The following is a 21,856-nucleotide window of genomic DNA, read 5'->3' on the forward strand; positions in this document are numbered from 1 at the left end:
ACACACTTTAGCAAATCATTCTAAACTGGATAAAATCCAGTGGCTTGCTGCAAGATTTTTATTTAACAGACATCGTCGTTCCCACCCCCCACCTGAACTTCCCTCTCTGGAATGAAGAAGTGAATATGACCGAGTGAAGTTTCTTTGTCTCAATATTCATGGCCATGTTGAAATTATCAAAGATGACCAGCATGCCCCACCTGCGACTACTCGCAATAGCTGTTTTAAATACAGCTTCCGAGAGCAATAACACCATGGAATCTGTCACGAGGATGTCACCTATAGGTGCCTTCTTTGAACGCACCCTCCCAATGACTTGGCCAAATGCTAACAATGCCATAACCTGTGTTTGCATTGCATGATGCCTAGCAACAGTGGAAACAACACGATGCAAGAAGACAGAGGGATCTTCTTATGTTTGCGCAGTAACCAGGCATCACGCCCCACCTTGCCCAATCGTCCGTTGCACTACAGCACTGTGCAGTTGCCTTCATGTAGCATTTCCCAACTGTAGTTTGTGTTCGCATTTCCGGAAATGTACGTTCTCTTTCACTCTGCAACCATAGGGCATTGTCACCTCCCACTCCCGTGACAGCCCAAAACTGGGCTGACAGTGTCATTAAAGGAGCCATGAAGACAAAACACTACAAGTTTGCATTACTCGAAAGATTTCTTGTTTTATAGTGCCCCCAGCGCTTGTCCAAATGCAAATGATGCTTTATTCACTGAGAAACTAATTTTTCCGCTACACTGTGCATTTTCGTGGTCTGCAATGACATCACAGGGCCTTGTCTACCGTTAGTGAACCTAGATGGCGCCACCACACCGCGGAAAGCCATTTTCTGCCCTTGGTTTATTGGTGAACGTATTTGTACCTGGCTTGTTTTGTTCGTGGAGACAATCGTTTCGTAAAACATGGTGCTCGCTCAACAAATACGGTCACGTAAGACATCGTCACTCGTGGCAATCGGCCAGTGGCATCTGGAACAACCCCAAAGCCCCGCAGTCCTGTGCAGCTAAACCAAGCATAGTGCACGCAGTACCAACTGCAGTACGCATTGGTACATCTATGTTAACGTGTGCTTTCGTAGCTTCCACTGCTTGTCCCACCATTCTTAGGGCTTTAAAAAGAATGTGCCCTACATTTACGCGCAAATGGCTCGTTCGGCAAGCTTATAAGCTCTGCCTAATTTGCGTTTGCCTTTGCTGCCCTCCGCCAATCCCAGAGCTGTCGCATGTGACATCATAGGTTCTGTTGCGGGAAATGAGCCAGTGGGTCGCATGGTATTTGAGCGAAGTTTACGTTAAAAGTGGTGTCAGTATGATTCTAACGAGGCAATCTTTTGAATGAACCAAAGTTTTGTTTTCTCTTCATGGCTGCTTTATATAAATAAACAAGTACTAAAATAAACTAGCGTGGCGGCTAAAGGCAGGCACTAGACGCATTGAAGGGAGGGTGGTGCAACGGTGGCAACTGAACTGGAAACACACCAGGCTCTCCTCTTAATTAAGCACCCCTCATGTTCTGTTCCCTTTGAGAGCGGACAACCTGGCAGGTTCACCCAGCAACGTGTCCTCCGGCTCTTGTGAACGGAAACGATGAGGACCGTGACGAATCACTCTTCTGCAGGGAGGACCTCACAATGGCACGAAAGTCGCGCGTAGACGCCCTGAAACCGCACTTTTTGTTCACCAGCGAGACAGCTGTGCCCGCGCGTTGCTGACTCCCACTTTGGAAACCATGGTGCTTCAGTTTGGCCCCCAGTAATGGCAGGTGCCTCTGTTTCTGAACACACACACCCGCAATCCTGCCCGCACAAGAGTGAAGGGGTTCGGGTACTGGCGAGGGCGTTTGACGCCCAAGCGTTGCTCCACGCAAATGAAGCACAGAGGCAGCATGTGTGGTGGTGAAACAATGGCCACTACAAAGTGCGAGGACACTCCTCACGGGCTCTGAATGCAAAAGCGTTAGTGTCTCATTGAATGCTCAACATGGACAAAGAGATGCTTGGCTTTGCTTTGCGAGAGTTGACGACAACGGCGGATTCCGCCGCCTGCCTGTCTGCTCCCCTGGCTGCGTTCTCCTGCCCGCTCCTCTGCCAGCACACTGCCACTGCCGAGCTAACGCACGCGCGACGGAAACCCTTGCGCTATGGAATGCTTCAGAGACGCAGTGTCAGGGCCATCTTGCTGTTACCAGTGTCGATGCCGCATTTCTTTCTCAGTGGGTTAGATACTGCCTTCACGTGGTGTCAGTTGTGCCACCCGTATGCACACACTGGCGCTTTGTGAGATGACAGGACACACAGCTCCTTCATAGGCACGCACTTTCATGCACTGGGGAGAAATCCGGCGCCAGATGCTCGGCAAACGGCACTTTAGCCACCATGCAGAGGAACCTTCCCTCGTTACTTGGCCTGGCTTCTTCACACGCTCCACAGCTGCTGCCTGTTGCACAAAAATGCGGTACCACTATTGTGAACGATCATTTAGTCATCTCACAAATAGAAACGAAGTGCAGCTCGAGGGGATTTATTTGTCAGGAATTATGCCAGGTGAACAAGATAGAAACACTACCCTTTTGTTGTTGCTTTTTGTTTGCATCGGGAGCTTGAAGAAGCCGTGTGGCTAGCCAAGCCGAGTAGGCGAGGAACGCTTCTACCTGCCCACGATGGCACGCCACCGCAGCACCACATCTCCCCCCAGTGTGCACGACTGGTGTGCGCACTGGGCATGAGTGCGTGCGTGTACAAAAAGCACAGGGTGCCGTCCATTGGTGGCCTCACCAGCGTCGGCGGGAAGGGGGAAGAGGGCTCACCAGTCGTCCAGGGCCGCCTCCACAACCCTGGCCAGCTCCCCCGTGGTGCGCAGGCTCTTCATCATGAAGCGGGAGTCCACGATGGCCTGGGCAACCTGCAACGAGGAACGGGGGCGACTCTCATCATCACATCAGTCTGCTGCCGCTGCTGCTGCAAAAGAAACACACATCGGTCTTCCAGGCTCCCATTTGTAGAGGCTCCTTCCTGGGCACACAGCAGCACTTCTGCAGTGCAGTGGCAGGAGAACGCTTGCACGCAACAACATAAAGCACGCTACATCAGACGTCGTGACAAAGGGAACTGATCTATACGGTATTACCAAGCCTGCCCCAAAACGTTGTCCTACACGAAGGCTTGTTTCTGTAGCACACCTTAAAAACCTCTCCCTGTCCTCCAGGGCCCGTTTCCCTTACCTTGGTCCAACCAAATGGCCGCATAAATTGCACCGCAATACAGTAAACGCCCTTGAAGGAGAACGATGCCAAGCACTGGCAATGGTCACGGGGGAAGCATTTAGCCTCATCGCCCCAAGAAATTGCATACCTTGCCTCTTGACCAATGCGCACGTCCAGTAATTCCAAATGCTTTTGCTATCTCCGTTTTTTGTTTGTTTTGTGGCCCCAGCTGTTACACAATTGTCACCTGTTGCCTACTGTTGTACTCTGCACATCAGGGTACAAGCTGTCACGTGCCAGCACAAAAGCTGGCTGCATGTGCTGCAATGTCTACTTTCTCGCTGATGCTTGCACTGTTCCTGCATCTTGGCTCGAAGCAGTGCTTGCCCTGCCATTCTCCTTCCTCTTCTGTCCAGATTTTGTGGTTCACAACCTGCCCGAAAGTCCACCTTAGTTCTGGCCCTTTGTGGGCTCCAAGAAGAAACTGGAGCTCCAGACTGTCGCTGGGCAGCTGGAGGCAAGTGCTGCCCCCCATAGACCAGGGTTCGGCCAGACCCCCAGCTAATAGGAACAGTGGCAGCAACGAGAGGAGGCAGACCTTCTTGGCCCTCTTCTCCTCTCCGTAGACCTTGAGCACCTTGACCAGCGAGTCGTAGTCGAGGGAGTTCACCACGTCGGCCGCCGTGGGCTCGTCCGGAAACCTGGGCGAGAGAGCGCACGCACCGTCATCTCCCTTCCTCTGGGTAACAACCTGCTTCCCAACGGCCCCTTCTTCAAAGGCGCACCACACCATGCTCGCTCCTTCAAGACCGGCTGCTTTCCACCTCTGCTGGGAGAGACTGCTGCCAGTGGCCTCTCCCTGGGAAGGCCGGGAACAACCACAAGTGTCCACCAGCAGGTTCCAAGCTTCGAACATCGCAGCTGATTTTGGCTCCTTTTCACCTCTTAAAACAGACTCTCACATTTGAAATGTGAGGGGGCCATGAACACCACACAAGTTTGGTTCGTTACGGAGGCTGCTTTGTTCCCCCCCCCAACAGTGGTGCCAATGACATCCCCCAACCTTCAAACAATCAGTGGAGATGTTGAATGAAACAGGCGAAGCACTTCCCAGCCATTTCTCTACATGGCGTCACAGAACCTTGCTTGGGCGTTTGGCAGGCGCTGAGCTCACCCACCAACAACAAACGGCACTGGCCATCATGGGGCCACTGGTTCCCTCTGAACGCATCGCTTCAGTGCTAACGCACAGTTGAAACCCAGCTAGCTGTGTTTCTGCTGTGGCCCACACGACGTCGCTTCTGTCCATCCTGCACCACTGCAGCACACCACTTGAGAACTCTCAATATCCCGTGCGCTCTCCCCCGCTTGAGGAAACGTCCTCCGTGGCTGGAATGGAGCCGAGTGGGGGGTTCCCAAAGCCCTTTCCAGCTGACCAGAGCTGTGTTTTGTCTGCAGGGCCCCTCCAACTTTGCCGCCCACAAATCTGACACCACCTGAGCACTTTTTGCATGTTGTGAACGTGAAGGCTGCAATGTCTAACTGCATGCAGCTAAGCGCACCTTCCACATTTCCCAATTAAATTGGTACGGGTTATTCTTTCACAGTTTCTATGCTAGCATGCTGGCTATAGATTGGAACACCCACTGTTTGACCATTTTGCAACCCTCATCGTGACGATTATCACAGGGTCCCAAGCGGGAACAACAGCGACATCAACTTGTCAAAAGTGCCCCGTCAATTTAATTGCTCTGAAATGTTTTGTTCCGAAGTGCTTTTTCGGACACACACACCTGCACACGTTCTCCAAACTGGTGAGAAATTCATTGCACGTAAATTGCAAAACAAAAGCAGAACAAAAAGCTTTAAAGCCTAATGCATACATATGCGGCTAGCCACAAACACCTAGTGAATGCATTGTTACAAAACATGCATGTAATGCAGCAAGGCAAGAGAGCCAACACAGGCAAAGCCCAAAGAAGCACATCCCCTTTGTGGGTTACGAACCGCTACAGGGTGGGGATAGCCCGCTCAACCCACGGCCATTCCATGGCCCCGCGCCCCCGTCCCTTTCTCGGTAAAAGTTCACTGCAGCAGGCAACAGGTGAGCGAACGTGCCCGGTGAACAGCCTTCCCCTCGCTTACCCTCACCCCCGCTTTCCTGCCCTGCCCAGAGGCCCCACCTGCAGAAAGTCGTACCACCCGATGACCACGGCCAAACTGACGCAGGAAACCACACAGTTGTCTTTTTCAGCTGCTCCCAGGCCAGCGGAAACACGATACACCAACACAGCCAACTGCCCAGAACGGAATGAATGTGCTCATGGCTACTGTCCCACTAGAAACCTGCAATGGATGGCCCGAGGAAATCTGCGCCGCCCACTTACAGCGTAGCAATTGAGTCCTCCAACACGCTTCCAAGTTTACCTCCACTCCTGGCAGCATTCAGAATCCCAGCCTCACCTGCAGCAATAGGCAGTGTCGCCCCTTTATGCAGAAGCAGAGCAGCTTCAGCAGGTAAGCATGCACAAAGCGGCTCTGATGCGACATTCTGGGCCCACCACCTTTGCGTCTCAGGCTACAATTCACCCTGGCTCAGATCTGCATCCACACTGCCTCAGCAGACTCGAAATCACCCGGGCTCCTCCGCCTCACGCACGCACACACGGGCGCAGGCTGGGGCTCAAACTCCCTCAGGGCCCAGCTGAGGCCAGCCGTGAGTGGCACTGAAGAGCAGGCCTACTGGCGTCTGCTTGCGATACAGGAGGCTGGAGAGCCAGCTTAGTGGGCAAGGAATGCTTCGCACTACAGATCCCACGCCCCGAGCTAATGTGCCTACGTGTCACCATAGTGGAACTACGAAAAGGCAGCACAATGGTGCCGTGTTCTTCCTGGGTGGTCCCAACAGCTGTGCTGTCATCTTGAATCGCGTCGCATGATTGCTGTGAAATTGCTTCTGTCGCGTGTGAAGCCCGCCGGTCAAGATCACGAAGTGAAAGCACGCCATGCGTGGATGAAGAGAGCAATCTGTTCAAGCGACCAGCCACAATCGATCGAGGGGCCGTAAGAGCAGGGAACTGGGCAACACCCGGGAGTGCCAGCTGCGGTATTCCAGGTGGGAGCATTCAATCAGAGCCCCACCAAGCAGCCCTCCTGCCGCTGAAACAATTCCACTCACATGCGCCTTGGAAAAACGAGCTGTTGTTGTCCTTGACACACATGTACTACAGCAGAAGATGGTTCTGTGGGTGGCATTTCTGGTCGGGAATGCGAGTTCCTTTTTTTTTTTCTTTTTTTACTTTGAGGTACGACGCATATCTGGCTGTGCACTGCTTTGTAATTGGCGATATAACGACAGATCTCGTACCGCTGGTGACTGCCTCACCAACACTGGGGCTCTTTGATTTACAGTCTCTGACTCACCGCGGACTCCCCGAGAAGCAATCCAGCATTCGATTTTCCCATGTATCCCTATGGCTTCGGGGAATCCTCGGACTACCCGCAGACTATCCGCGGTGAGTCCGAGACTGTAAATCGAAGAGCCCCACTGTAAATTCCTAAAAGAAAAGAAAATCACTCCGGGGCTGCTTTCAGTGACCCACCAGTCGTGCACCTAGCACGTGTGATATGAGCCTGAGAAGGCTGACAGGACTGAGCATGCGAGAGTGCAAGAACAATGGAAACGTGCGTGAGCTTTTTGGCAAAAGCAGAAGCAGTGGGCGCAGCTGCCAGAGTGAGCAGCAGCTCTGGGTCCTTTGCTGCCTCCCTGGTTATTTGGATCCTGCCACCAAGCATCAGTGGCACTCGTTTTCAAGCACCGTGCACAGCCAGGAAAAGCACAGACAAACACTGTGCACTTTCTGCTGATTGCAAACTAGCAGAGAACACAAAAAGGGCCACGCACGTTCCCCAAGAAGAAAAGCCCCGGGATGACAAAGCTGGCAGGGGAGTGAAATTGACCACAGTACCGGGTGGTGAGGGAGAGAAAGGCGAGGGAAACAAGAAATGGTGGGACGACACAGCGAGCAGTGCGGGGCAGACAGAGGCAGGGGATGGACAGGGAAGCAGTGCATGGCTGGAGAAAGAGAAGCGAGGAAAGCAGCGTGAAAGGCGACAGGTTTCTCTGTCGGGTGAAGCAGACCGCATGCACTGCGTGACCAGGACCGTGGTGCGCCCCACCTGGCGGCGTCCATGCGCATGTCGAGGGGCCCGTCGCGGGCGAGCCCGAAGCCCCGGCGGGGGTCGTCCATCTGCGCGGAGGAGCAGCCGCAGTCCAGCAGGGCCCCGTCCAGGGAGCCCTCCGCCAGGCCCTGCTCGGCCAGCAGCGGGCCCAGCTCGCTGAAGCGGCCCAGCAGGGGCACCAGCCGCCCCGGCCTGCACGCCCGGGGGGGGGGCCCAATCGCACCGTGTGACTCCTCTGGTGAGAGGACATGGTACGGTGCGACACAGGAAAGACATCTAGGCTACGTGCGAGTGTGAAACCAGCATGACTGGCGCATCTGCACGATCGCACATGCCCAGAGTGCGTTGCCCGATTGTCCCTGCGCCAAACTGTGCACAAGGGCCCAGACGATCGCCTGTAATGGGGGGCAAACAGCACCGCACACCAACCCTGCAGGACACTTGGGCCTCCTGCAAGGACCCTGCCGCCACATGGCCCAAATCATGGCAGACACTGCGAATGGCACCCGCACTGTTCTTGACAAGAGCACCCGCAACTGCAGCTGTGGGCAACCAGCACCAGCCGTAAACGCGCCGCCACCGATACATAGGAAGGGCTCACCCGCTCTCCAAAGATCATCCCTGGCACCAGTTTTCAACAATGCGGCCTCAACCGTCGTGAGCGGCAAATAACCACTGTGTTGTTAAAGGAGCCACGAAGAGAAAACGCAAGTTTGGTTCATTCAAAAGTTTGCCTCGTTATAATCATCCCAACACCATTTTTAACATAAACTTCGCTCAAATAAGCTACATAATTAGGAGAAAAGGGAATGGCCATGCGACCCGCTAGCTCATTTCCCGCAACACAACCTATGATGTCACATGTGACACCTCTGGGATTGGTGGAGGGCGGCAAAAGCAAACGCAAATTAGGCAGAGCTTATAAGCTTGCCAAACGAGCCGTTTGCGCTTAAATTTAGGGCACATTCTTTTCGAAGCCCTAAGAATGGTGGGACGAACAGTGGAAGCTACGAAAGCACATGTAAACAGAAGTGCCGATGCGTACTGCTGTTGGTACTGCGTGCACTATGCTTGGTTTAGCTGCACAGGACTGCGGGGCTTTGGGGTTGCCTCACACTAAACTTGCCAATTGACGCAAGGAATGATGTCTGATGTGACCATATTTGTCGAGCGAGCACTATGTTTTACGAAATGATTATTTTCTCCGTGAACAAAAACAAGCCAGGTTTAAATACGGTCAAAAACAAACCAAAGGCCACGGGGAAAGAAATTGTTGCTCTGTGCCAAGGGCAGAAAACGGCTTGCTACGATATGGTGGTGCCATCTAGGTTCACTAACGGCAAACAAGGCCTCCCAATCGGCTGCATAGCTATGGTCCCTAGAAATATAGGACAATAGCAGAGCAGCCGGTTCCTGTGATGTCATTGCAGACCACAAAAAGGCACGATTTAGCGGGAAAATCAAAATTGTAACAAAAATTAATTAATTTCTCAGTGAATAAAGCATTGTTTGCATTTGGACACGTGCTGGAGGCACTATAAAACAAGAAATCTTTCGAATAACACAAACTTGTATTTTGTCTTCATGGCTCCTTTAAACCACTGCTTCAGCATATGCCAGTACCAACAAAGGCGAACTGCTTCAACATCCATTCACAGCTGATGTATGCATTCCTCTTCTGTGTCCTTAGTTCCAAGTAACCAAGCAGGCCAATTTTCTGTCCCTCATGAATATGCTGAAATTTAGAGTGCTCAGTGTGAAAGTAGGACCCCATTCCGAGTTCAGCCAATTCCCTACCAAAAGTGGCCAATCAAACCTGGGCGGTCCCAGCAGAATGCAGTGAATGAGGCTACACTGCAATCACCCGTGCTGACTGCACTGGTGATGCACGCCACACCAAACTACTTTTGCACATCAACAGCCCTGCACACCAGTCTACCCACAGACACCCAAGGTGAGAAATACATCTACACGCTCCCACCAAGGGCACAGAGAATGGAGAAGCTGACCTGTTGAGTATGCTGCCCCTCCTCATACATTGGCAAAACCAGAAATCTCCCTGAACGAATCAGGCAGCACGAGAGCGATGTTTGCAGGAAAAACAGGGAGCGCAGCGCTGTCGCTGAGCACTGCCAGGCATCCAACCACAGAGCTGACGTTGCTGGAACAGGGCATGGTTGTCCATTGCATTTCTCCACTGCAACTTCCCAGCCAGAAAATGTTTTCCTTCCAGCAAACTACAGGGGCCTGACAGCTAGTTCCTCTTTCCAGTGCAGCTTGACACCTCTTCAGCAGAGCAAACTGCCCCTGGCCACCTTCCTGCCACCACATGACAGCAAAAGCAGTGCACAATCCTTGTGGGAGACTATCTGTGCATGAAGCAAGCACAAGCTGCCTAAGGAGGTCCTGAAGCTTGTTTCGAACATGAATAATTTCAAACAAATCGAGCAAATATACTGATTTTTGGTTTCAAAGCAAATCCAAAGTGAGTAACAATATTACGCAGATAGCTGTAAATCAAAGCAAATGTTTTCAAATCAAAGCAAATAGCTCACAATTGCCCATAGTAAAACTGAAGTTGACAACTTCTCAAACCTGCCAGCTTGTACAGTGAATAAAAGGCTCGTTTGAAAGCACGTGCAAAGTTTTTTCACGGCATAGGGCAAACACAGAGAAGCTGTCCTCCTGATTGCAGATTTACTGATGCTACATACTATTACGTTTTATATAGGGGTAACATTCTAGCTGGTATGGCGACCTCCACCGTAAATGTTTCACTATTAGTGGAATGGGGATGTGACTGCCAAGTTGTGGGCGACACACTTCCCTTTAAACAAGAAAGATCATAAACAGAAGCTCTTTGAACGATCATGTCAGTTCAGGGACGAAAATAGCCATATGCGAGGCAACTCCCGGCACACAAAGTTCCACAGAGGGCATTTCAGGTCTGAACCAAACATACAAGAAGGAGTGGAGAGCAAAGGCGGCCCTAGTGCCTACTACTAACTCTGTTCTGTCTGCGCCACTGTGCCAATGCCTGTGCCCTGGGGTTTACGAGAGCCAAACTAGGCAGTGCATCATTTTCCACGAGTCCTGTTTAGAAAAGAGTAATGCCCATTGAAGGTTTAAATAAAGACAAACTTCTCGCGCCACTTGGTTACAAAAAAGAAAAACAGCTGGGCGCCTACCCCAATGCATAGACAGTCTAGACAGTGTTGAGGGGTGCAGCTTGAACTGTGCCCGTGCAAAAGTGATGAGAGGGAACTGTGCTGCCTTTCACCCACACGTCACCACTGCCTTGCGGGAAAGCCTGCCATGGCTGCAGATGGAGATATGGGCTGGGCGTCGTTTGAAGTTAGAGAAGCTCAGAGTAAAATATGCTTTGAGATGAGGTTGAGGGCAATGGATCAACGAAGGTGGGCAGCAAAGGTTTTTAGGTACCTATACTTGAAAAGCGTGGACACGCAGTGGTTAAGAAAGACTAGAAGGCTAACGATGAAATACGGAAAGAACAGTGGGGAATCCAAAACAGCCAAGGTAACCAAAAAAGAGGCAAGGCAGATTGAAACGAATAAATGGAGGGAAAAAATGGAAGCTAAAACGTCGTTAGAGATGTACAGGGCTGAGAAGATGAACATCAGAAAGGAAAATTTCTACGATAATTCCCAGGGCAGTGCTTTGCTTTTTGAGGCTAGAGCAGGTTGCCTGCGAACTAAGAGCTTTGTGGGGAAGTATTCACAAAATGATGGGGTATGCGTGGTCTGCGGAAAAGAAACAGAAACTATGCGGCACATAGTGTTAGAATGTGAAGGTATCCATCCAAATCTACATGAAGGGAATATTGGGCTTTCAGAAGACCCAGGATTTAAGGGTATCAGAGAGGAAGTTAACTTCAAGGCTGTCGAGGGGACGAAAAGAAGATTAGAATGCTGGTGGACGAAAAGCAGAGAGGGGAATCTTGCCTAGGACAGTTACCACCCGTAACAGGAAAAAGAAAGTATTTCGGGCCTAATAAGCTTTAGTGCCTGCCCTAAGCAGCGCTAGTATTAAACCAAGAGTGTAAAACATGGTTATATTAGTCCTTTTTGGTAAGATGACATGTCACCACCCCGCTTCAAAGGGGAAACCAATAGAAATCATCATCATCATCGGAGGCTGGCACAGTCGAGCCTTGTTGTAACCAAGTACTATCGGGGCACTAAATTAGTTCCTCGTATCCGAAGTTTGTTGCAACGGTAGAGGTAAAAATCGGCTCGGGCACTAAAACCCATTACTCTAGGCCTCAAACCTGCTATACACGAAGTGATCCTTCCCCGTCTCCTTGGGCACTTGAAACTAAACGGGCCATAATATGACATGAAATCACGAGAGAACAAAGCTCGGCTGGCAAAACAGGCCTGCGTTCTTATTCATTTGAGAAGGGATGTGATGTTCATCTGGCCGCTTTTCACACAACTGAAGCTTCAACTTTTTCATGGTCTCCATGCACGAAAGGGCCTTTTCTGGATTACAGCTTTACAAGCTATTAAAAATTGCTGTGTCACATTCCAATTTTTTCTATTCTGCATTTTTTTATGCAGATTTCAAATTTCGAGCCTCGCGCAAACCAAATATTGCGTTGTTATAGCTGATATCATGCATGGCTCTCACAGTTTCGGTTTTGTTGTAAAAAGAATACCCAAGTGTCACTGCAATACACTGTGACCAACCAAAGCCCGTATTTAGTTTGCTGTAGCCAATAATTTGCTGTATCAGTGTTTGTTATAACGAGCTTTGACTGTACATGCTTATGGGAGTCGATCCTAGGCACTCAAAGTGCCATACACCCGGTATGGTGCCAGAGTAGTTTAAACTTGTGTATTTAAACTTGTGTATAAATACTAGCTGATTTTTACGTGCTTTGAGCAGGGCATTTCTCGTTTTCAACGGGGCATAATTTGGTGCATCTGAGTATATCAAAACAGCTGTCCTTTTGAGGTTTGGAACTTTGAAATCCTACGAAGATATCAGGAAGTTCCCGAATAGTGCTAATCGATTCAAAACAGAACCGAATATTGCGTTATTCACTTCTGTTTCAAGGACGGTCGCGGGTGCACGCCGCAAGCAGGAGGCAGACCACCCAGAAGCTCCACGTCAGCACCAGTGTATTCAAAGACGAGTCCTAGAAAGCTCCTCGCGCTTCCCTTCCACGCGCCGTGCCCGCGATGTCGCTGCGGAGGCCACGCGACCTTGCAGGTTGGCCGCACAACATCATTCCCTCCATTGCTGCCCACCCGTACAAATAAGCTCTGGCAGTCATGATGCTGTGTGCACATCAGCCACACATTTTGGTGGCCCCTTAGCCAGGGTGTAAGAGACCTTGTTTCAAATAATGTGCTGGTGTACTGGGGGGGGGGTTTCTCATGCTTTTTTGCTACTTTGACTCAGCACCTTGCGCTTTTTGTAAGCTTACCTTTATAGCTGCGGCAACACAGACGTCTTCTGCCCAAATTCCTGTGTTTCTTTAAATAAAAAAATGGTAAAAGAATTCACTTCACCTGTTCCTCCTTCAACTCGCATTTGTAGCTTCACCACATTTGTCCCATTGAATGCCTTTAAACTCGTCAAATTCCCTTAGCTTCCAACATTCAGCTTGACGTCCCGAAGCAAGGTACAGTGTGGCCTGCATCTTCCCTCTTGAGGCCAGTTACACCTGCTTTTTCGCACAACTTCATTACCTGCCGCAGACTTCAACGGAGTGCATTCAAAAGGTTCTGCCAAACCAGTCCGAGGTGGCTGAAAACGGTTCCTCCGTTTACCCCACCAGGAACCCAGCGCTGCCACAGGTGTTTGAGTTGTGCTCCAGTCTGGAAAGAGGCACTTGGGCTACTGTTGAATATTTTCCCAGCAGTGATTGATTTCTTGCAGCAGTGTGAAATGTTTTGCCAGGCGGGAACAGAGCCGCGTGGGAATGGTTTTGACAGGCACAAGCGGACACTCCGTTGCCCTTCCCCTCGGTTGTGCACCGCACATGCCTTCGTTTCGTGCTCTCAGGAAAGAGGGAAAAAATGGCCAAGCGCAAATGATTTTGTTCTTCGTTTGGGTGGCACCATGAGTGGATCCCGAAGGGGCCAAAGTACAATTGCCCCAATGCCAATGTGACCTCAAACTGCACAGCAGAAAGCAGGTCTGAGGCAGTGGTGGGCGGCCCCCACCCTGGGCTGCCAGGAAACACGAATGGGCGACTTCCGTCTCACTGCACTGCCACTCGGATGGCAACTGTGCTTCTATCGCTGGCCCATGTGACGCTGTTAAAGGGGCCCTGGAAGGCGTTTTGAGCACACTAAATGAAGTAGCGCAATCGTTGGATTGGGTCGTCAACGTAATCTGTGCCAAGTATTACTCTTTTACGCGCAGCGGAAAGCTCACACTTTTGTTGCAAAGTTTGTCGCTTTCTTCTCACCCTTCCCTTCGTGTTTTTGGACGCCGCCATCTTCACATGTCTACATCATCGATTCCCAGATGTTCGTCATGAGCTAGACATCCTGCTATTGGGCGGCTTTTTCACGCACTTCCGGCAAAGAGATGAGTCGTCTGCTCAGCGTCGGCTCGCCGGCTGACCTGCCAGCAGAGTGGAGTGCCGGAGTGCTTGGACATTTTATGACAAACGAAACAAGTGTAAACAAACGCTTAACCGTTCGTATTGAATGCAACACGGCCATAACACGACATGGATATTCTCTTACCTGAGTACGTTCCATAAAGAAAGCGTTGAAGCCCCGTGGCACTTCTTTCGTGCAATTGCAGAGAACGCCCTGAGCCGAATGCCCGGGTTTGACGGATACATTTTATTCAACTTCAAAACAAACTAGAGACGCGTTTCGAACGAACACAACGTCACAACATGCGTTGCAAGTCTGAACCGCGATTGACAGACGATGGGTTGCCTGCTTCTGCCCGTCGTAAATTCGGCACTCACCTCGCGCGCGGTTTGCGGGGACGAACAGCAAGTCACTTAACTCTGGCGCGCAAGCCGAGATGGCTTTTAGCCACGCACACTGCACGTACCCCATGCGAGGTTGAGTCGTACGTCGCTCGAGAAAGATAATCCAGAACATGGGAAGCACTATCCACCCGCAGAAGCACAACGTCGCATTTCATCGCGAAACAAAGGCGTCCACAACACACACACCATCGCCTCCTGTAATGCCAAACGCCTCTCACACTTCCCAATGGGAGTGAGTGGTATGCCTGCAGTGCCCACATGTCGCGAGATGGGGCCCCGAGCTGAACCGGGATCACGCAACCGTAACTAACTTCTGGGGCGGTTTGTGCCTTGTTGCCAAGGCAACCGATGTTTGAGATTGTCAAAGAAATGGCGCTCGCTCCAGCGCTAGAAAGCTCAGAGTCGCGCCGGAGCATGTTTTGACAACGTTGCCGCTCTCCACCACGCGTCGCCCCAAGCTGAACTGGTCACATGATTGAAGCGTTTTGTGCACGGGTTCTGTATCGGTTTAAAATGTCTATTTCGCATGCCGCCGGCAGGAATTACCACCACCGCAAAATAAGACAGCAAATTACACCGCGAAAGGGCAAGGCCAGGCCGCCTCACACATGCGGCCAGGTTTTTCGTTCGCTTTTCCAGCCTTGAGCGGAGTGCATGATTCAAGGTGTCAACAAAGCTTGCCCGTAGCAGACGGCAGTGTGAGCAGTGCAATAGCGGAAGTACGTCACCGCCGCGGAGCGCAGCATCACGGGAGGGAAGGCTGGCGCGCCGTCAACAGCGGAGAGTAAGTTGAAAGGAGGAGGAAACGCGGTGCGACGATACTGTGCGGTTTTTGATTTACGATTTCTCAGCTAATACTCATCGCTTTAACAAAATTCTTGTGGGATGAGATAGCTAATACATTGCTTTATTTGGTTACATGTACATCCATGCATCGGCGGAAGGTATTTCAGGACCCCTTTAAGTTCGGGCTCCTCATTTAATTAATGAAAGCCACCGGTGGCTCATGTATCGGCGTCGCCTCCGCTTGTAGCTGTCATGCTGCGTTCCTTTCATGCGACCGCAGGGACGCGAAGTTGGGGGCTGCTGAGTGCATGCTTTGTGTTCCTTCCTTTTGTGTGGCAAAAGACGAGGGTGCTTAGCCCGAGTACCACTGTTGCGTTGCTATGCGGTCAGCTCGACCCGCAGTCTCAGTGAATGGCGGATGGGTGCACAGCAGTGAAAACAGCCCCGGCGCAGGGTTTCCTCGCGGACAGCGCGCACGCCGCTATTACGGCTTGCCTCGGTCGTTTGTCATCAAGGTGGACGAGCTGACGGGAAGCGAAAGGATGCCGTCTCTTGGTGTCAAAAAGGCGCACGGCGTATGCTTTGAGGATTTGCGAAGCCGGCGTAGGTGGGCCATTCGCCTCGAGAATGGTCACCAGGGCTTACAGCAACTCTTCCTGCAAGTCAGGCGGTGGGCGCGGCCTCGCTTAGTCTGGGAGGGGATTAGCCACGACTCCCTCAATGTGCCAGCAGGCGCGTGCAGACAAGTGCGAGGTGGCAAGGCAGGGACACTGCAAGTTGTTAGCCGCGCGAAGACTGCTCTCAGCGTTTGGCTTTGGCTTTTGAGCAGATGCCGCCTGCTCAACGTAATGGGGTGACCACTCCGTGCGGTCAGTGACTTTTGGTAGCAGATGGCTTGTATTTGCTTGTCGGTTGCAATAACCTGCGCGGGAAACGTACTATGAGTGCATGAGGGAGAGTGCTGGGTCATGTGACCGCAGGTGGGGACATTTGTAGGATTGGTTGGTTCTTGTGGCCAATCAATGGTTCATATTAATTATTTTGAAAGGGGTTTTCGCTCTTTCTTTTGAGGCGTGGTTTTTGGGATCAAAACCGGAGTGTTGGGTTTTGTCCCAAACCTAATATCCAGCAAGAAAAGAGGTCCTCGACCCTCACCTGCATCAAGCATCGGACGTCGGTCATTAGAGCAAGTCGAGATCATCCTCTCGGCTCGAGCATCAAAAGAACTCCATTATTTCGTCTTCATCATTCACCAAGAAGATGGAGAGACACCACTGACCATCCCATAGCACATTCCTGTAGTGCAAAATTTGAAAGTTTCTGCAATGCTTTTAACGCTTGTTCAGTTGAAAACAAAAAGAAGAACCCTTCGTGGCTCGAATGGAGCTGCGTGAGTTACCACAGGCCCCCTCTTTCACACTGAACATCTTGCTTTCAAGGCCCCCTTGTGGGGACAATGCTTTGTGCATCCACTCAACCGAAAGCACCTTCTCGCATGACGCCAGCGCAATCGTCCACTTTACCATGCAAACTGTCTCTGTGCCATTCAAAGTGGTGCTGGGACAGAAGAGCCAACTTTTATGGCAATTTTGCCACCATCCTTCACCATATTTGTTTATGAATCCACACACTTGTACTTGGCACAGCCCCATCCGTGCAGTGCATATAGGTAACCTGCCCCTGCATAAACCCCGCACCCCCACTTTCCGTCAACAAAAAACAAACAAAAAAAAGTCCCGCCAGATTGCCTGCAGATTTTACACAGGACCAAAGCTACTACAGCAGCATTGCACATTTGTTGACACAAAGAAACGCACCTATACTTTGCATGTTAAATACATTTCCTGCACAGCCTAAGCCACGCTCCCTCACTATCCCTGCTCTCACTAGAGCTATTGCTTGGGTCGCAGTATATGATCTTCAGTTCCATCCGTGCTGTTTGCAACGCAGCATTTCTCAAAGCTCTAGCGAATCATCTCACCTGGAATCGCCTTCCATGCCTTCACAATCTACGTACAAAGCAGCACAAAATCAGGCCTGCAGACGCAGTCTGTCGGTGTTGAGTGATACAGACCTTCGGCCCTTTATTCAGCATAAAGACGCTTGACAAGTGCTTTCAATGGTCTATTGAACGAAACATCAAAAGGTGTCACCACCTACCATTCATGTATGAATGCAGAATACAATTTTGTATGGCAAGAAGGTAGAAGTTAGAGCATCAAACTAAGCATATAAAAATAGACCACTGATGCAGCGGTAGCCACCATCTCAATTCAAACAAAATTTAACTCACACCTATCACCATCATAGTATGGAGTGGTGTTTTCATGGTGTTCGAGTGCCGTACTCTTGAACGGCTCTTTTCATTTGCAGAAAACTGTAGCCGACTGGCCTAATATTTATGCTCAAGTTGTTATATTGCTCAGCTGTGTGTGAAAAACGAGCACTACCAATGGGACAAGAGTGGCCTAGTCACTACTGCCGCTGCAAGGTCCTCATGGCACAATGCATGTTGCCATGAAGCTGCGTAGAAGGAAATACCTCGCGTATAATCTGCCCCTCTACTTCACCCCTGAAACACTCGCAGTTTTGGTGCAGGTAATACACATGAAAATGCAGTACAAGTCCTCTCAATACATCCATAGTTAACTCAGCCTGTTTGTAGTATGTCCATGAGGGAAGTACTTTGTCCCAACACCCGTGTGTTTGTCTGCTTGCGTGGTATCAAGACGCCTCTGTCTGTGCATCCATTACATGTGCCTGCCCACTTGCAACCGACATGCGTATTGGCGCTAACCATGCCTTGGGTTTTGCCCCCTTTTGTCTGGCTGCACCCGGCTGCGTCCTCCTCCTCTTTGGCATGCCGCACAGGCCGCCTCATTTGATGGGGACAGTGCTCCGCCGTGTCATCGCTAGGCTAGAATGTTCGTCTTTGATTGGAAGCGTTCCGAAGCTAATTCGATGGTTCGAGAAACAAGGCGGGCGCTGCAGCATTTGATTTGATGGTGCTACTCTGTGCACGTCACACTGCTGACTGCTCCTTCACCACTTCGGCATTCTTTGAGTTATTATCAGGGCAAAAGTTTGCCCCAATAGACATCCGCTACTTGAAGAAACCTGCGTGGTGTTTGGCCATGTTGCGACAGCGTCTATGCATTGGATACCGACATGCCCAAGCCATCAGGCGCCTTTTCATGTGCCTGAAACTTGGTACGAGAATCAGAACCACATGATTTGATACGGGAAATCGCGGTTACGGGAGAAACAATTGGAAAACGCAACCACCGCGTTTTTTCCCTTCCTGGCTCAGCACAGGGGCGGCCCTGCATGCATGTGCAACTGCCATCCACATGCCTAGAGCACATTTGTGCACCCATAATTGATGTCACCTATCCGCGTGCCTCGAAATCCCCTGTCCAACTGACAGGTGTTCCCAGTGATGATGATGCCAGTTTGGCCCTTGGGACAGACTGCGCACTGGTGGGAGAATCGACGGTGGCTTCTCAAACGGCTGCAAGTGGCGCACACTCGACACAGGCAGCGCTGAAACTTCACCGGAAGGGCTGGCTCCCAGCGTGTCCATCGTCATCAACAGCCACACGAGTCTCACCGACCGAGAAAGCTGCCACGGTGTGTGCAGCCCAGTGGCCAGTGGCGCGTACTCACGGGTAGTGCTTGGCCATCTCCTGGGCCCTCCCGTGGGCCGAGGGGTCCCGGTCGAGGGCCAGCACCCGCACCCCTCTGGCCGCCTCCAGGATGCACCTGGTGTGGCCGCCCGCCCCAAATGTCAGGTCCAGGATGGTCTGCAAGCGGGCAGGGGGGGGAGACCGCTTGTTGTCCCTCCACATCACCCAACTGATGACTGCCGAGGACAACACACAACCGGGCTCAATTCCAAACACCTAGCCCCAACTGATCACTCACTCAGCCCCATTACAGCCATGCTCTTTATCCGATAAAAAGCCCGACACATTGAAAGTTCTCAAATTTCACACTACAATAAAGCAATACGCGCAGCAGTGATGTAATAGAAGCCAGGATTAAAAATGTTCTTACCAGTGCTTCAACTAAGTACATGTCAGAATTCATGCGATGTGATCCAACGAAACTACAGGCCCCCCTACAATTGCCCTTGGCAGTGGCTTACGTTGGCCGCTGCTAATCTCACAACCAAGATTGTGCGATGTCGTGGAGAAATTGGCACTGCTTCATATGTTTCCTTTGTTATTTCAGTTATTTGTTTGAAGCTTGCGATAAAATTTGTCTCATCAAAAAGCTGTCTTTTCATAGAAAAAGCTTCCATTTTGTCTTCATGGGCAAAAAAATTATCCGTATGTGTGTACAGTCACTGTCAAAATTTCCTAGGCCACGTCAAATGCTTCTGGCCTCAAGGGCTTAACGTTTTAGTGTAACCGAATTATTTAACAACAGTGAGAAAGGGAGGCACTTTCGACAGCTCTCTGCCATAAAACATTTCCGTCCGTAAGATGGCACCTTAAATTTTTTGTGTCTAGTAAGTTTTGGCATGGCGTACAAACTTTAGATAAAGACTGTATGTACACCACAATGCATTGCGAGTGTATTTAAAGAACATAATACCGACCCGTGCTATGATGCTTCTGGCACTCACACTAACATGATGGGAAAAATGAGGAGGACCACGATGAGCTCCTCTCAGGGGAGAGCTTCCCGCACAAAGACAGACAAATTAAATGCTTTGTGTGGGCTGTTATAATTTGCGTCGAACTATAACAGCCCAATCTAGCTGAATTTAAAGTTTGGATTCCTGATGCTTGAATTATGCGACCAAAGCACGTGACCACCTTATGGATGCTCACAGGATGCAGGTGCTTGGTGCAGGTCTCCCCTTCTCTCACATCACTGCTTGCACTGGTAGAGCACGCGCTCAATGTGCTCACGTTAGCCGTATATGATTCACCAAGATCATGAACGCTGCATAAAAAAACTTTTCCTGGTGAGGTCTGAACATTTACAAGGCAAGCTCAAAAATCTGGCATGCCACACGTTGGTAGGATTTATCAAAGAAGTCACGACCACATAGCTTAGGAGAACCAAGTGGTGAGTGAAGCAGAAAAAGTGCGAGTAAATGACAGGACTAGGACAAAGGAGACGCAACGGGCACAGTCCTGCCCCTTTGGTCCTAGTTTTGTCTTTTACACACAGTTTTTCTACTCATAAGATGCAGTGCCAACTAGCCCAACAAAATGCTGCACTAAAGCACGCAACGTGACCAGCACTGATAGTGAGGCCCAGCCTTGACGAGAAGAACCCTGTCGTTTATTGGGCGGCCAGTTTTATGGCACACATTGGGGAAGGGCGGAGGGCACAGGAAAGGGGAACGTGCACAGCGAGCATGTGTTGCGATGCAAGGACAAGAACAGTCCCCACGCACGTGTCGGCTGACACGCTTGCCGCTGCTATCGCACACGATACAATGGTGACACCTGGACAGGTGGCAAGGATGGCGCCAGTATTCCCTGAGAGCATGGCAAATACCCACCAATAAGCTCGCCAAGCAAAAGTAGAAGTGAAACGAGAAAAAGCTGCCTCAGTTCTTCCCTTCTGGGGCCTCTGCCTGGAAAAAAAATTATGCGGACACCCAAGCACTCCCTGTAATGCAGGCACTGCGAAGGCATCAATCATCGGTGCGGCCTGCGACATACGCACGTCTGCAGTGCCCGTGAGAGAGGACACTAACTCCCCCAACGGCTGCTTCGCCAATGAATGCACATGACTTGTACAAGTCGGAGGCCACTCCGTACTTATTAAATCCATCCGGGGCCAGCCAGAACCATCCAGCTGTGGTGCCGCTGCTGGGGATGTGTACCAATCCCGTATTCCGACCCCAAATTTCCAACTTTCTTCTCAACTCAGCCTTTGCCCACAGGAGCTTCCTCAAGAGATTCAGCGGCAATATGAGCACTACCCAACCTGCTCTATTGTTCCATTGAGCCGTTGGCCATTGTGGAGCCATTCGTGTGCAAGGGACGCTGGATTCCCAACCCACTGAGTTGACGAACGCTTTCGCGGTAACACCCAGACAGTGCACCCCCACCACTGCTCACCTGGTCGTCCTGGATGTTGAGCGACTCGATCACCTCCTGCAGCATCACTGGGGTGTGGGAGTACTCTTCCGCTGGCCGGGCTTCCGTTGAGAGAGCCCGCACCACCAGCACGCGGCGTCGGCAGACGCTCGGCCCACGCTGGACCTGCGGGTCTGCCACTTTGTGGAACGTGTAAACGACGACGGGGGCACAGAGGCGCACGTGCGATGGTATTTTGTTCCCAGGTGGGTACGAACCCAGCACTTCCAGTGCGATTCAGAGCTGATATGCCACACGCCACCTGTAAAGTGAGCTAAAAGGTACCAAAACACCCTTGTTTACAAGAGGAATGCACACGATGGAGCCAAGAAAGCATTTTACAATAAAAAAAATCCTGGGTGTTGGAAAAAAATGCTGGCATTGCTGGGGCTTGAACCAAGAACTTTCGTTCCAAAACCCCAGATTCCAGCCCCAGGCTAGGCAGGACAGCTAATAGTGCTTCTAGCACTTGCACAAAAGAATAGGAGGAGTGCAAGCGAGTAAGTTCGTGGTCCTGCTGCCTTTGACGCTTCAAGCGCCACAGGAAGTTGGAAGATAGGATTGCACACATGGAGGTCCTGTACG

General features: G+C 50.9%; 1 protein-coding gene across 2 annotated transcripts in view; it reads right to left on the bottom strand.

The window, feature by feature from the left end:
- LOC144141343 (12S rRNA N(4)-cytidine methyltransferase METTL15) overlaps nt 1-21,856 on the bottom strand; it is a 52,978-nt gene that overhangs the window by 25,793 nt on the left and 5,329 nt on the right. For both annotated transcript variants that reach the window (XM_077672937.1, XM_077672939.1), the window contains exons 2-6: nt 21,254-21,397; nt 18,834-18,970; nt 7,394-7,588; nt 3,813-3,915; nt 2,819-2,913 (exon numbers count right to left, since the gene is read on the bottom strand). In XM_077672937.1, the coding sequence (XP_077529063.1) occupies nt 2,819-2,913; nt 3,813-3,915; nt 7,394-7,588; nt 18,834-18,970; nt 21,254-21,397 (674 nt within the window). The remainder of the gene's footprint in view (nt 1-2,818; nt 2,914-3,812; nt 3,916-7,393; nt 7,589-18,833; nt 18,971-21,253; nt 21,398-21,856) is intronic.

This window comes from Haemaphysalis longicornis, unplaced genomic scaffold (genome assembly GCF_048455015.1).
Source record: "Haemaphysalis longicornis isolate Haplotype H1 unplaced genomic scaffold, Haemaphysalis longicornis Haplotype H1 scaffold_6, whole genome shotgun sequence".
Taxonomy (NCBI): Eukaryota; Metazoa; Arthropoda; class Arachnida; order Ixodida; family Ixodidae; genus Haemaphysalis; species Haemaphysalis longicornis.